This window comes from Protopterus annectens, chromosome 15.part0 (assembly GCF_019279795.1).
Source record: "Protopterus annectens isolate FY-2018-M chromosome 15.part0, PAN1.0, whole genome shotgun sequence".
NCBI classification, from domain to species: domain Eukaryota; kingdom Metazoa; phylum Chordata; order Ceratodontiformes; family Protopteridae; genus Protopterus; species Protopterus annectens.
The window spans coordinates 724,555,324-724,567,338 of record NC_056749.1 but is presented as its reverse complement, the minus strand read 5'-3'; the positions used below and the strand labels follow the sequence as shown (position 1 = coordinate 724,567,338).

The window sequence follows — 12,015 nt, the reverse complement described above, 5'->3', positions numbered from 1 at the left end:
TTAGGAGTGTAGTAGAGAAGGTAGGAACTTTGAATGTCAGCAGTATGACTGGTATAGGGAGAGAGCTGGCCGATATGATGGAGAGAAGGAAGGTTGATATATTGTGTGTGCAAGAGACCAGATGGAAGGTGAGTAAGGCCAGGTGTATAGGAAGCGGGTTCAAATTGTTCTATCATGGTGTGAATGGGAGGAGAAATGGGGTAGGGGTTATCCTGAAGGACCAGTATGCCAGAAGTGTTTTCAAGGTGAAAAGAGAGTGTCGGATAGAGTGATGTTTATGAAGCTGGAAATTGATGGTGAAACTATGAATGTTGTTAGTGAATACGCTCCGCAAGTTGGGTGTGCGATGGATCAGAAAGAAACATTTTGGAGCGAGTTGGATGAAGTGGTGGTGAGTGTACCCCAGGATGAGAGAGAGAGTGGTGATTGGAGCGGATTTCAATGGGCATGTTGGTGAAGGGAACAGAGGGGGGTGAGGAAGTGATGGGCAGGTATGGTGTTAAGGAGAGGAATGCAGAAGGTCAGATGGTAGTGGATCTTGCGAAAAAGGATGGACATGGCTGTGGTGAATACGTATTTTAAGAGGGAGGAGCATAGGGTGACGTACAAGAGTGGAGGAAGATGCACACAGGTGGATTATATCCTATGCAGGAGGGCCAGTCTGAAGGATACTGGAGACTGTAAAGTGGTGATAGGGGAAAGTGTAGCTAGGCAGCATAAAATGGCGGTCTGTAGGATGATGTTGGTGATCAAGAAGGAGGAGGATAAGTGTGAAAACAGTGCCATGGATCAAATGGTGGAAGTTGAAAAAGGGTGATTGGGAGCTGGAGTTCAGGGAAGAGTTAAAACAGGCACTCGGGGGCAGTGAAGAGTTACCGAATAGCTGGGTAACTACAGCGGAGACGGTAAAGGAGACAGCTAGAAAGGTGTTTGGTCTGACATCTGGACATTGGAAACCGCACAAGACCACCTGGTGGTGGAATGAGGAAGTACAGGAAAGTATACAGAGGAAGAGGCTGGCGAAGAAGAAGTGGGATTGTCAGAGAGATGAAGAAAGTAGACAGGAGTATAAGGAGATGAGGAGCATGGCGAAGAGAGAGGTGGTGAAGGCTAAGGATAAGGCATATGGAGAGTTGTATGAAAGGTTGAACACTAAAGAGGGAGAAAAGGACCTGTACCGATTGGCTAAACAGAGGGACCGATCTGGAAAAGATGTGCAGCAGGTAAGGGTGAGAAAGGATAGTGAGGGAAACATACTCAAGTGAGGAGAGTGTGTTGAGCATATGGAAAGACAGTACTTGAGGGGCTGATGAATGAAGAGAGAGAAAAGGTTGGATGCTGTGGAGATAGTGAATCAGGAAGTGAAACAGATTAGCAAGGAGGAAGTACAGACAGCTATGAAGAAGATGAAGAATGGAAAGGCTGTTTGTCCAGATGACATATCAGTGGAAGCATGGAGGTGCTTAGGAGAAATGGCAGCGGAGTTCTTAACCAGATTGTTTAATGAAATCTTGGAAAGTCAGAGGATGCCCGAGGAGTGGAGAAAAAGTATTTTGGTACCTATTTTTAAGAATAAGAGTGATGTGCAGAGTTGGCGTAACTACAGAGGGATAAAACTAATCAGTCACAGCTTGAAGTTATGGGAAAGAGTAGTGGAAGCTAAGTTAAGAAGGGAGGTGATGATTAGCGATCAGCGGTATGGTTTCATGCCGGGCAAGAGCACTACAGATGCGATGTTGGCTCTGAGACTGTTGATGAAGAAATATAGGGAAGGTCAGAAGGAGTTTCATTGCGTCTTTGTGGACTTGGAGAAAGCATATGATAGGGTGCCTAGAGAGTAGTTGTGGTATTGTATGAGGAAGTCAGGAGTGGCAGAGAAGTATTTAAGAGAGGTACAGGATATGTACGAGGGTAGTACGACAGTGGTTAAGTCTGCAGTGGGAGTGACAGATCTGTTTAAGGTGGAGGTGGGATTACATCAAGGATCACCTCTGAGCCCTTTCATATTTGCAATGGTGATGGACAGGTTGACAGATGAGATCAGACAGGAGGTCCCATGGACTATGATGTTTGCAGATGACATTGTGATCTGTAGTGAGAGTAGGGATCAGGTTGAGGAGACCCTGGACAGGTGGAGATATGCTCTAGAGGGGAGAGGAATGAAGGTCAGCAAGACTAAGACAGAATGTGTGTGTGTGTGTGTGTGTGTGTGTGTGTGTGTGTGTGTGTGTGTGTGTGTGTGTGTGTGTGTGTGTGTGTGTGTGAATGAATGAGAGGGAGGAGAGAGGATGCAGGGAGCAGAGTTGGCAAAGGTGGATGAGTTTAAGTACTTGGGATCAACAGTTCAGAGTAATGGTGAGTGTGGAAGAGAGGTGAAGAAGAGAGTTCAGGCAGGGTGGAGAAGAGTGTCGGGAGTGATTTGTGACAGACTGGTACCAGTAAGAGTGAAAGGGAAGGTCTACAAGAGCTATGTTGTATGGGTTGGAGACAGTGGCATTGACAAAAAGGCAGGAGTTAGAGCTGGAAGTGGCAGAGTTAAAGATGTTAAGGTTTGCACTGGGTGTGCAAGGATGGACAGGATTAGGAATCAGTATATTAGGAGGGTCAGCTCAGGTTGGACGGTTTGGAGACAAAGTCAGAGAGGCGAGAATGCGTTGGTTTGGACATGCTGAGGAGGGATGATGGGTATATTGGGAAAAGGATGCTAAGGATTTAGCTGCCAGGTAAGAGGAAGGCCTAAGACAAGTTTTATGGACGTGGTGAGAGAGGACATGCAGGCGGTCGGTGTGACTCAGCAATATGCAGAGGACAGGAAAAAATGGAAACAGATGATCTGCTGTGGCAACCCCTAACAGGAACAGCCGAAAGAGAAGAAGATGCACAATTTACTACTGTAGTGTTTCTATTTTTTCAGTGTCTGGTGCAGTGACTGAAACTGATCCAAAGTACCACTCTCTGCGTGCACTCATCCAGTCATTTAGGTTATGTTTTAAGGACAACAGTGATTCGGATCAGTCCCTTACTCTGGTTAAACAAAACATTAAGAATTCTAGGTGGACTATGTAAAGGACCTGGCTGCAGACAGCAAATTATCACAATGCTAGAAGATAAAGGTAAGACCACAAATCTCTGGCACATTGCTGTTTTCTCATTTCGGTACTTTTCCGTTAAATCCCTATCACGCGCCTCGCTGTATTCCTCGAACACAAGGAGACTCAAAGGTCTGTGACAGACCAAGATAGGTACACTTTCAAAAGGTCCTCCAAAAGATGGAGTTGCTAGTACAAATAACCACAAACAGTACCAATGAATAAGAATGAAGGAATGTATACCGCACTGATTCTCCTGTTATTACTAGATCATTTGCTGTGGTGTGTTATCACAGCACTGTGTCATACAGTACAAAGATCACAGCTACATGAATTTTACATGTGAACAGGACCTTGCAAACAAATGCAATGTAGAGGTTTTGTACGTCTTTGTCTGTAGCACTCCCCCAAAGTGCTGCAGATCTATCAATGCCTGTTTCAGCCATAGAGCGTACAGACGTGAAGACTGCGAATGGATGACAGGTTGGTAGGCTCGCAAATGCAGGAGCAGCAACATCCTTACAAAATGGTGGGTGATTAATGGAGAGCAATGAACCTTATGCAAGTACAGCTCCAAAATAGGGAGTGTTATGGTTATTAATACCGGATGCTCTCCGAAGCTGTCTGTCATGACTGCATGTCACATCCCACAAAAATACACACATGTACTGCAATGAGTGGCATGGCATTAATTTCAGGAAGTAATCATAGAGTCCAACAATAACTTCAAGAGCAAACATGTAACAACCTGATCAAGTAAAATGTAAAAACAGCTAGAAGAGGGAACAGGTCAGTTGAAACAAAATAACCACGCTTCTTAGGAATAAGGTGAAATGCGTGGCAGGGATTTAACGGAAAAGTACCCTAATTTCCAAGGATAATCTCCACTATAGGCAAAGTTAGTATTTAAATACCTAGAAACTTCTCTTGACCTGGCACTATCCCCGTGTGTTGCGAAGTTTCACCCATCAGTTAAATTTTTCCACAGTGTAAAATGACACCTTTTCATATCATCAAGGCTTAACATCACAAAGTTCATAGTCTTATTTGAGAAAGTGCCCTACAACTGAACAATTCTCTGGTTCTGGAAGGGTTATAGTAGCAAAATAATCAGGTCTGCAGATCAAACTGAGCATCATTCCTAGAAGCAATACTGACCATAACTAACTGGCGTACTGAAACAACATGGTTTTAAGATAAGTCACAACAGATGGATATGTTGATCATGATTGTCAAATATCTAAAAACAACTTATCAATGATCAAGAATGATCATGGAGGACTTTCATCTGCTACAAGTTAGTCCATGCTACAGCAACTCCACCAGAGAAAGTATGCAAGACTGGACAGATAGCTGAAATCACGACAGATCTCAGATCTCCTACACTCTTAGACCTCAGACTACAAACAGTGTTCAACTGCATCAAAATATCTCAAAGGTACAGACACAACCCCAGCAAAGTCACCTTTGTAAAAATGACTACAATATCTAGAACGGATGAAAACCACTGATAAAAAAAACTTCAAAGCTCCATAACTCTGTTTAACCCTACAACCCTTAACACCAAGGTTAAGAAGACAATGTGTAGGGTGATGCAAGAAGATACAAACTGTGTGAAAAGAGCCACACAAGGCGATTCAGCGAAAACAGAATTTCTACTTACATCCACGCAAAAACAGCGGTGTGTTGAAAGTTTGGAGAAAGTAGCAAGTGGAAAACTACACAGAATAGTTAGTTATGCCACGATAAAGAAGCATCTCAGTCTATGCAGAATCTAAGAAATTAAAACTTTTTTTATGCAAAAGATCATTAAGAAATGCGACAGTTGTCCTTATCATTGGTCTTAATTCTAGTTCAGACTACCCTACAGCGTGTGTATATTTGACCTCTTAAAGCTTATTATTAGGTACTACTACATCTTTGCCATGCAGTAGCTCCCACGGATTCTGTAGCCAGTAAGAGCAGGGGTTTGCAAGAACTCCTTTCAGCACCTACGCCTTGTCCCTCACTTTCAAATAGTCCTGCAGCTTCTTAGTCATCCAGGAAGGTACGGTACTCTCATCTCTGTACGAGATCTATGATGAATAGGAGTATGTGAAAAGATTTCAGATATTCAAAGGATACCTAGCCCTAAGCACGCTACACATTACACTTCCTCCGTAGAATACACACAATAGCTCACACACCAGTGTCTCACCTGTCAAGCCTTTAAGGCAAACCACAAAACCAAACATATTAATCATAGGGGATTCCATTATGAGACGCACAGATGTCCTTCTCACCAGGCTGGATAAGGAAAAGGTCACAGTCAGCTGTCAGATGCCAGAATACGCTACATCACACATGCTCTCAAGTCTCTCAACAACAAGTACAGTCATGACTCCACCATAGTCTATGTTGGTGTGAACAACTTGAGACATACTTCTCTGGACTATATGAAGAAAGACATGACTTGAGTTCTCGGACTGTCTGTCTCAGGAGGTTATATACCTAGCACTGAGCAAGATTTTACTTTCACCTAGGATGATGCCTCAATGCAAACAGAAAATGACCGATTTCAATTAGCTTAGTTTCTGGTGTCATTCCAAGGGGATCCAATACCTGTCAACCTGGGATGACATGATCGACAAACCTTGATGCATTGCCACAGATGGCCATCTGTCACCCCTGGGATTTTGACTACTGGTTAAGGCTCGTCACCTTTTTGGACAGTGTCTCAAAGGACAAAATTTCTAACGTAAAAACTATCTAAAAACAACTTCAAGGTTATGCTGCTAAACACTACGAGTCTCAACACGAAACTGCACTCACTGGAAGCAGTCCTCAACTTGGAAGATGCAGACATATGTGCAGTCATGGAGAAGTGGTATAAGGCTGTGGACAGCACCCTAGTCAAACCAGGTTACACCTCCTTCCACATGTTCAGACCACAAACTGAAGTCGTGAAAACTAAAGGAGGCAGCTTTATCTTTAATGAATATTAATACACTAATACACCTCCAGATTGGTTAAACAGTACGATTCCCTGGAGGTACTTCAGGTGCAACTAACTACTGGTAGGACATCTATTCAAGGCATTGCCAGCTACAAGACACACTCTATGAATCAGGACACCCCACTCTGCCTATTTGGATCTACTAAAGTCTATTAAGATAAACCCAAACACCATGGTTTTGGGTGACTGACTACCCAAACCACTGACTGGGTACATTACTCATGCTCAAACTCACTTGCCCAAAGGTTCCTCGACTTCATTAACTCCAATCCCCTGGAGCAGCTGGTTGACAACCCCACAAGGAGTGACAACATCCTGGATCTGGTGACTACCAATATGGGGGAACCACAGTAGCACCCCCCACTGTGAGGTCTTCCCTGGTGAGATCTGACCACAAATCAGTCTCATTTAAGTAATTTTCACACCTGACCCCCCCCCCCCCCACAAGCAGCAACTAAAACAAAAAGTTCTCCAAAGCAAATCAGAACATTTTACGGGATGGTATAAAACAGCTTCAATGCACCACCCCCCTCAGATGGAACTGGCAACTATGCAGAGTTCTACACCAATGCTTTATACAAACACCTGTATAACTGCACTGACTCAACAGTACCAGATAGGACCAAAAAAAAGTTCAAGAAAGAGAAAACCTGCCTGGTGGACAACTGCCATTAACAGGCTTTACAATGAGGAAGAAATTGTCAAGAGTAAGAGGGATGGAGCCCTAAACTGGAAACACTCCCTCTTCAGCTTAAACAAGCTAACAAAGACTTCTTGTGAAGCCCTCCAAAGCAAACTATGAATCCAAATTAGCTTCCTCAATTAAAGACAACCATAAGGGATTCCTTCTTCAGTTACATCTGTAACCTAAAAGGAAATGCCCAGATTTGTGCTGAACTGGTAGTTAATGATAACACATATACAGAGCCTGTGAGCACAGCTAACCTGTTGGCAGACAGGTTCTGTTAAAACTTCACTATCCTGTCCTCACATGTACCCAATGACATCCCTACCATCTGTCCCCTACCCTGTATATCTAAAGAGCAGGTCATAAATGGCCTCTCTAAGGCCAAAAACACAGCATCTATGTGACTTGATAACATCCCACCCTGCATCTTATATGAGCTCCAACAAGAATTAGCAACACCATTGGGTACCCTTTTCAATCATAGTTAAGCACCAGCTGAAAGGAAAATGGCCATCGTTATTCCCTTGCACAAAGGTGATGCTTGCACAGACTCTGGGAACTACAGACCTATTAGCCTGCCTAGCCCTATCTGCAAGGCTATGGAGTGAATTACCATGGACCTTACACACAGATAATCTCCAAACACTCAGTTTGGATTTGTCAAAGGGAGATCATGCCTGTTAAACCTGGTGGATTTCAAGAGTCACCAAGGCCCTGGACAAAGGGAAATCTGTGCATACAGCCTACCTAGACGTAGCCAAGGTGTTTGACACTATCCCCCACTCAGGCAGCATATAGGTATCAACACCCTATTTCATTAGATGGATCACTAACTGGATCACTGATAGAACCCATATTGTCAAAATAGGGGAATCCACCTCCAACAGTAGACCTGCAACCAGTGGTGTTCTATAGGTATCAGTCCTGGGACCTCTACTGTTTGGATACTGTTTGGATTCTATTTCTCCAAAGTACAAGCAAAAACTAAAAAGTATGTGGCTGACGACATTTGCTGAGAACTGCAGACTGGGAGCTGTCATACAATCTCCAAATTACGTCAACATCCTACAAGAGTATCTTGACTGGTGCCAAAGTCATGGCCTTAAACTCAATGCAAATAAAATGCATCATCATCCCTTTTGGTAACTACCATATCAACAGCAACACCTTGCCACCCAAGAAAATTATTTTCCTGTGCCCCTGTCAAGCAGAGCCACAGAAGTGATCCCCGGGGTGAATTTCCTATTACCCACCCAATCATCAAAATTTTTCTTTAAGAGTGCTAATTTGGAGCTCTGTTTGACATAGATAGGTAGTCTGTTCCAGAGTATGGAAAGTGTCTGTGACAGGAATCTATCCCTCCGGCATGTTCTGTTTATTGTGGTGACAAGGTTTAGGTCCCTAGAGCGTGTAGCTCGGAGGGATTGGGATTTCTTTAAGTGGAGCATATCCAACAGCTCTGGGTTTGACATAGCTTTGTATGTTAGGCAGAGATCGCCTCTGAGTAGGCGATATGAGACTGAGTAAAGCTGGAGTTTTTTGAGACTGTCTGCGTAAGGCATCTGTTTGATGCCAGTAATCCTCTTTGTGAGGTATTTTTGCAGCCTTTCCAGTTGTTGTAGATGTCTTGTGAGGAACATACCAAAAGGGGCGTTGCACTCTATAATGGGTCTAACGAGGGATGAGTAGAGGGGAACAATGACCTCTTTTTCTGGATGAGAAACCTTTTCTGATGAGGTGTGCCACGTAGGATTTCCTGACCAATGTGGCGATGTGATTATCAAAGGAGAGACTACTGTTCACCTGTGTCCCACGGTCTCATCACACTTTCGGTGATAAGTAGACTACTGCCTATGTGGTAGCTCATGGGTACAGAGTTTTTACCAAAGGGGATGACAATACACTTTTTGGCACTGAGCTTGAGACCATGGCTTTGACACCAGGCATCTGTCTCAGTGAGGCCCTTTTGTAGGATGTCCACATCGTTGGGAGTTTCGATTATGGCTCCTAGTTTGCAGTCATCTGAGAATTTAGTTAGCCAAAGACCTTCTGTGTTAGCCTGCACTTCAGAGAAGTAGATACCAAACAGGAAAGGACCCAGGACTGAACCCTGTGGTACTCCACTTGTCACTGGTCTGAAGTCTGATTTGGAGTCTGCTACTTTCACAGTGTGGGTTCTGTCAGTAAGTCAGTTGGCAACCCATATTGTGACATAGGGATTTATACCTAGTTTAGTGAGTTTATCTATAATTCTAGAGTGGGGGATGGTGACAAACGCCTTGGTGAGATCTAGATAGGCTGTGTGAACCACCTTACCCTCATCTATGGCTTAGGTGGCAAAAGCCAGAGTACCGTTTGGCTAGGCTTACATAGGCCCTAGGGCCAATAGCCTAGTACCTACCTATGAACCTATAAGTATGCACTCAGTGGTGAGAGATCTGGGCACACAGGTTGACAGCAACCTTACCTTTGACCACCATGTCACCACAGTAGTAAGAAGGGCATTCTATATGGCTTATCTTATTAGCAAAGGCATTGCTTCCAGAAAAAAGAAAAAAAAAAAAAAATAATCCGTGTACTCTTCCCTCATCAGGCCAGTAATGAAGTACAACATTCCTTTTAGTTATGTACCTTTCCAAACACCTGGAGCAACTGCAGAGACCAAATGTTCCTCGCAAGGAAAATTCAAGATCTTCAGCATCTGTCCTATGTGGATAATCTGAAATCACTGCTATTTTATTCTGTTTCATACAGACTAGACAGAGGCGATCTCTGCCTTGCATACAAGACAATCTCTGACCCTGCTTTTTTGGAAATGCTGCATCTCCGCAAGTCAAATGGTACACAGGTTACTCGCTCTAAAGACCTTAACCTGGTATGACACATTAATAGAACCCACTAGAGGGACAGGTCTCCCAGAGGTTACCACACCTTTGGAACAGACAGAGCATCTCATTGGCATGATTCAAAACACAATCTGGACGGTTGGATGGGTAAAATGTAAATTAATTCTGGGAGTTCCACCTGTGTCCCTCATCGACAGGGGCAACAGCTGCTGATCATGGAAATAAGGGTAGAACTTGGCTAGGCTTGTAAGGGCCCCAAGGCCATTAGTCTAGTAACTTCATATGATCCTAAGACCACTTATGACTTACCAGCACCGTCCCGCAGATCGCGCTTTCTCCAAGATGGCCATACCAATCAATCCTGTAGTAAATTTGTGAACACTCATCCAGTCATCTAGATTATGGTTTAAGTAAAACAATGAGCTACGCTGCTTAATTCACAGGGAAGTTTATTTCAGTGATGAAACAAGACGCTAGATTATAAAACTGGGCCAGCATTGCCCACAGGCAAACTAGGAGGCCGCCTAGGGCACTGGTGTCGCAGTCATGGTTGGGGAACTTTTTGACTATTTATTTTCTAAAAGAAGTGGGCATGTATTTACTTTTAGAAAATAAAAAGCAGAAAAGCACCTCAACTACAGCAGTAGGAGTAGCTCCTTAGGGAGGAAGTTGTAGGCTTCGCTGGTCTCCTGCTTCATCCCGTCCATGATCAACTTGGAAAATGAAAGCAGGTAGTTTGTGGGCCGGACAGAATAAGTCAGTAAATTTTAATAAATATTTGAGGCTAGAAGTGAAAGCTGCTATCAGCAATAGTGCGAGGTATGAATTTACACTTTAGTTTCTCAGATAAAACTGAATTTGCTTTTTGCTCAGTCACTGAAAATATCCAATTTACCTGGTAAATCAGAGAATCTCTGCCACTTGACGACCAGACATTACAGTTTCTTATTGCTCAACGTGTCAACATTGATGTAAAACTTGCTCTGTTAACTTCCTAAATGAATTATTTAATTTAAAAACCGTCCCCGATTTTAGGCCTTTGCCCAGTTACTTTTCGGTTTAGTCCTCAATTACAAAGCAAACTGGGAGCTATGGGTAAACCATTATGGGTTACACTTGGTCAAAAATACCACAGACTGAAGTTTCATGCTTCTTTCAATTAAGAGAATTAGAGCATCATAAAGGAATGCCGGTCTATGCGCATGCATGTGTGTGTGGTAGTGTGGGGGGGGGGGGTCCAACTGCTGCTCTTTGCTCATTACTCTGATTTTGAAAGATTACTGTGATCTGAAGCAACTTGGAATATTTCAATAAGTGGCTATTTTTCCCACAAAACAAAGCTGAAATGGGTCATTTTTATTACAACCATACATCAGAAGTAATCACACGAGTAGCTATAACCATTGAGTGGAAGTGGTCTGTAGAAAGCAAATGACCCTTTTGTTTTCTTAAACACTCACTACACTTTGCAGGACTAGTATGCATTTGGAGCAGTTTGTAAAAAGTAATCCATCCTTTTGCTCTGGGCTAAGTTTAAACAGTCACCTCCTGAATTTGTACGATTAATGCAATTTGTGCAAAGCAACCAAGAATATTTCAGTGCGCGGCCAAAGTTTGCACGAAACAGTATATACAACATGCTTTTTATTTTTTTTTTTTTTTTTTTTTTTTTTTTTTTTTAAAAATCACCAAGGTCTAAAGTGTACACAAATAGCAAGAACTGATAGAAGGGAGGTACTGTCTGCTGAAAGTACCATATCCTCTTGTTTGTTCCATTTAAACAGTTAATTCTTAAATAAACAAAATGTTTGTTAAAAACGGCATAGAATTAATCACAGAACACCCAGACCTTCAGAGCTTCTGGGAACCTGTTGATCTCTACATACCAAGCCTGTATAAGTGGATTTTAACAAAGGCTTAGCAATGTTATTGTCAGGAAATCAGCCCTGCTCATAGGTGTACAAGTCATTGTAGTTTGTGTGCATGGGGGTGGAGACACTAGGGACAATGTTATTTCTTTAATTCTTCTCTTAAACCTCGGGTGGTGTGCACAGGTCACTATAGTTTGTGTTATGCTATAAACAGCATGGTTACTACTCTTTTAAACTTCCACACAAACTTCAGAAATTAGAACAGGTGGTCACTGTAGCCTGTATAGCAGCATTGTACTATCAAAGAGTAAGAAGTCAGAATAATAACAGATTAATTTTTTTCCCATTTTCCTCGCAATTAAATACACACACGTTTTACATATTTTATATATATATATATATATATATATATATATATATATATATATATATATATCTATATATATATATATATATATATATATATATACACACACACACATATATATATATATATATATATATATATACACACACACACATATAT

The 12,015-nt window shown here is 42.5% G+C and overlaps 1 protein-coding gene across 1 annotated transcript in view; it reads right to left on the bottom strand.

The window, feature by feature from the left end:
- MMGT1 (membrane magnesium transporter 1) overlaps nt 1-12,015 on the bottom strand; it is a 321,921-nt gene that overhangs the window by 173,483 nt on the left and 136,423 nt on the right. Inside the window, exon 3 of the mRNA XM_044057310.1 lies at nt 6,608-6,625. Coding sequence (XP_043913245.1) covers nt 6,608-6,625 — 18 coding nt within the window. The remainder of the gene's footprint in view (nt 1-6,607; nt 6,626-12,015) is intronic.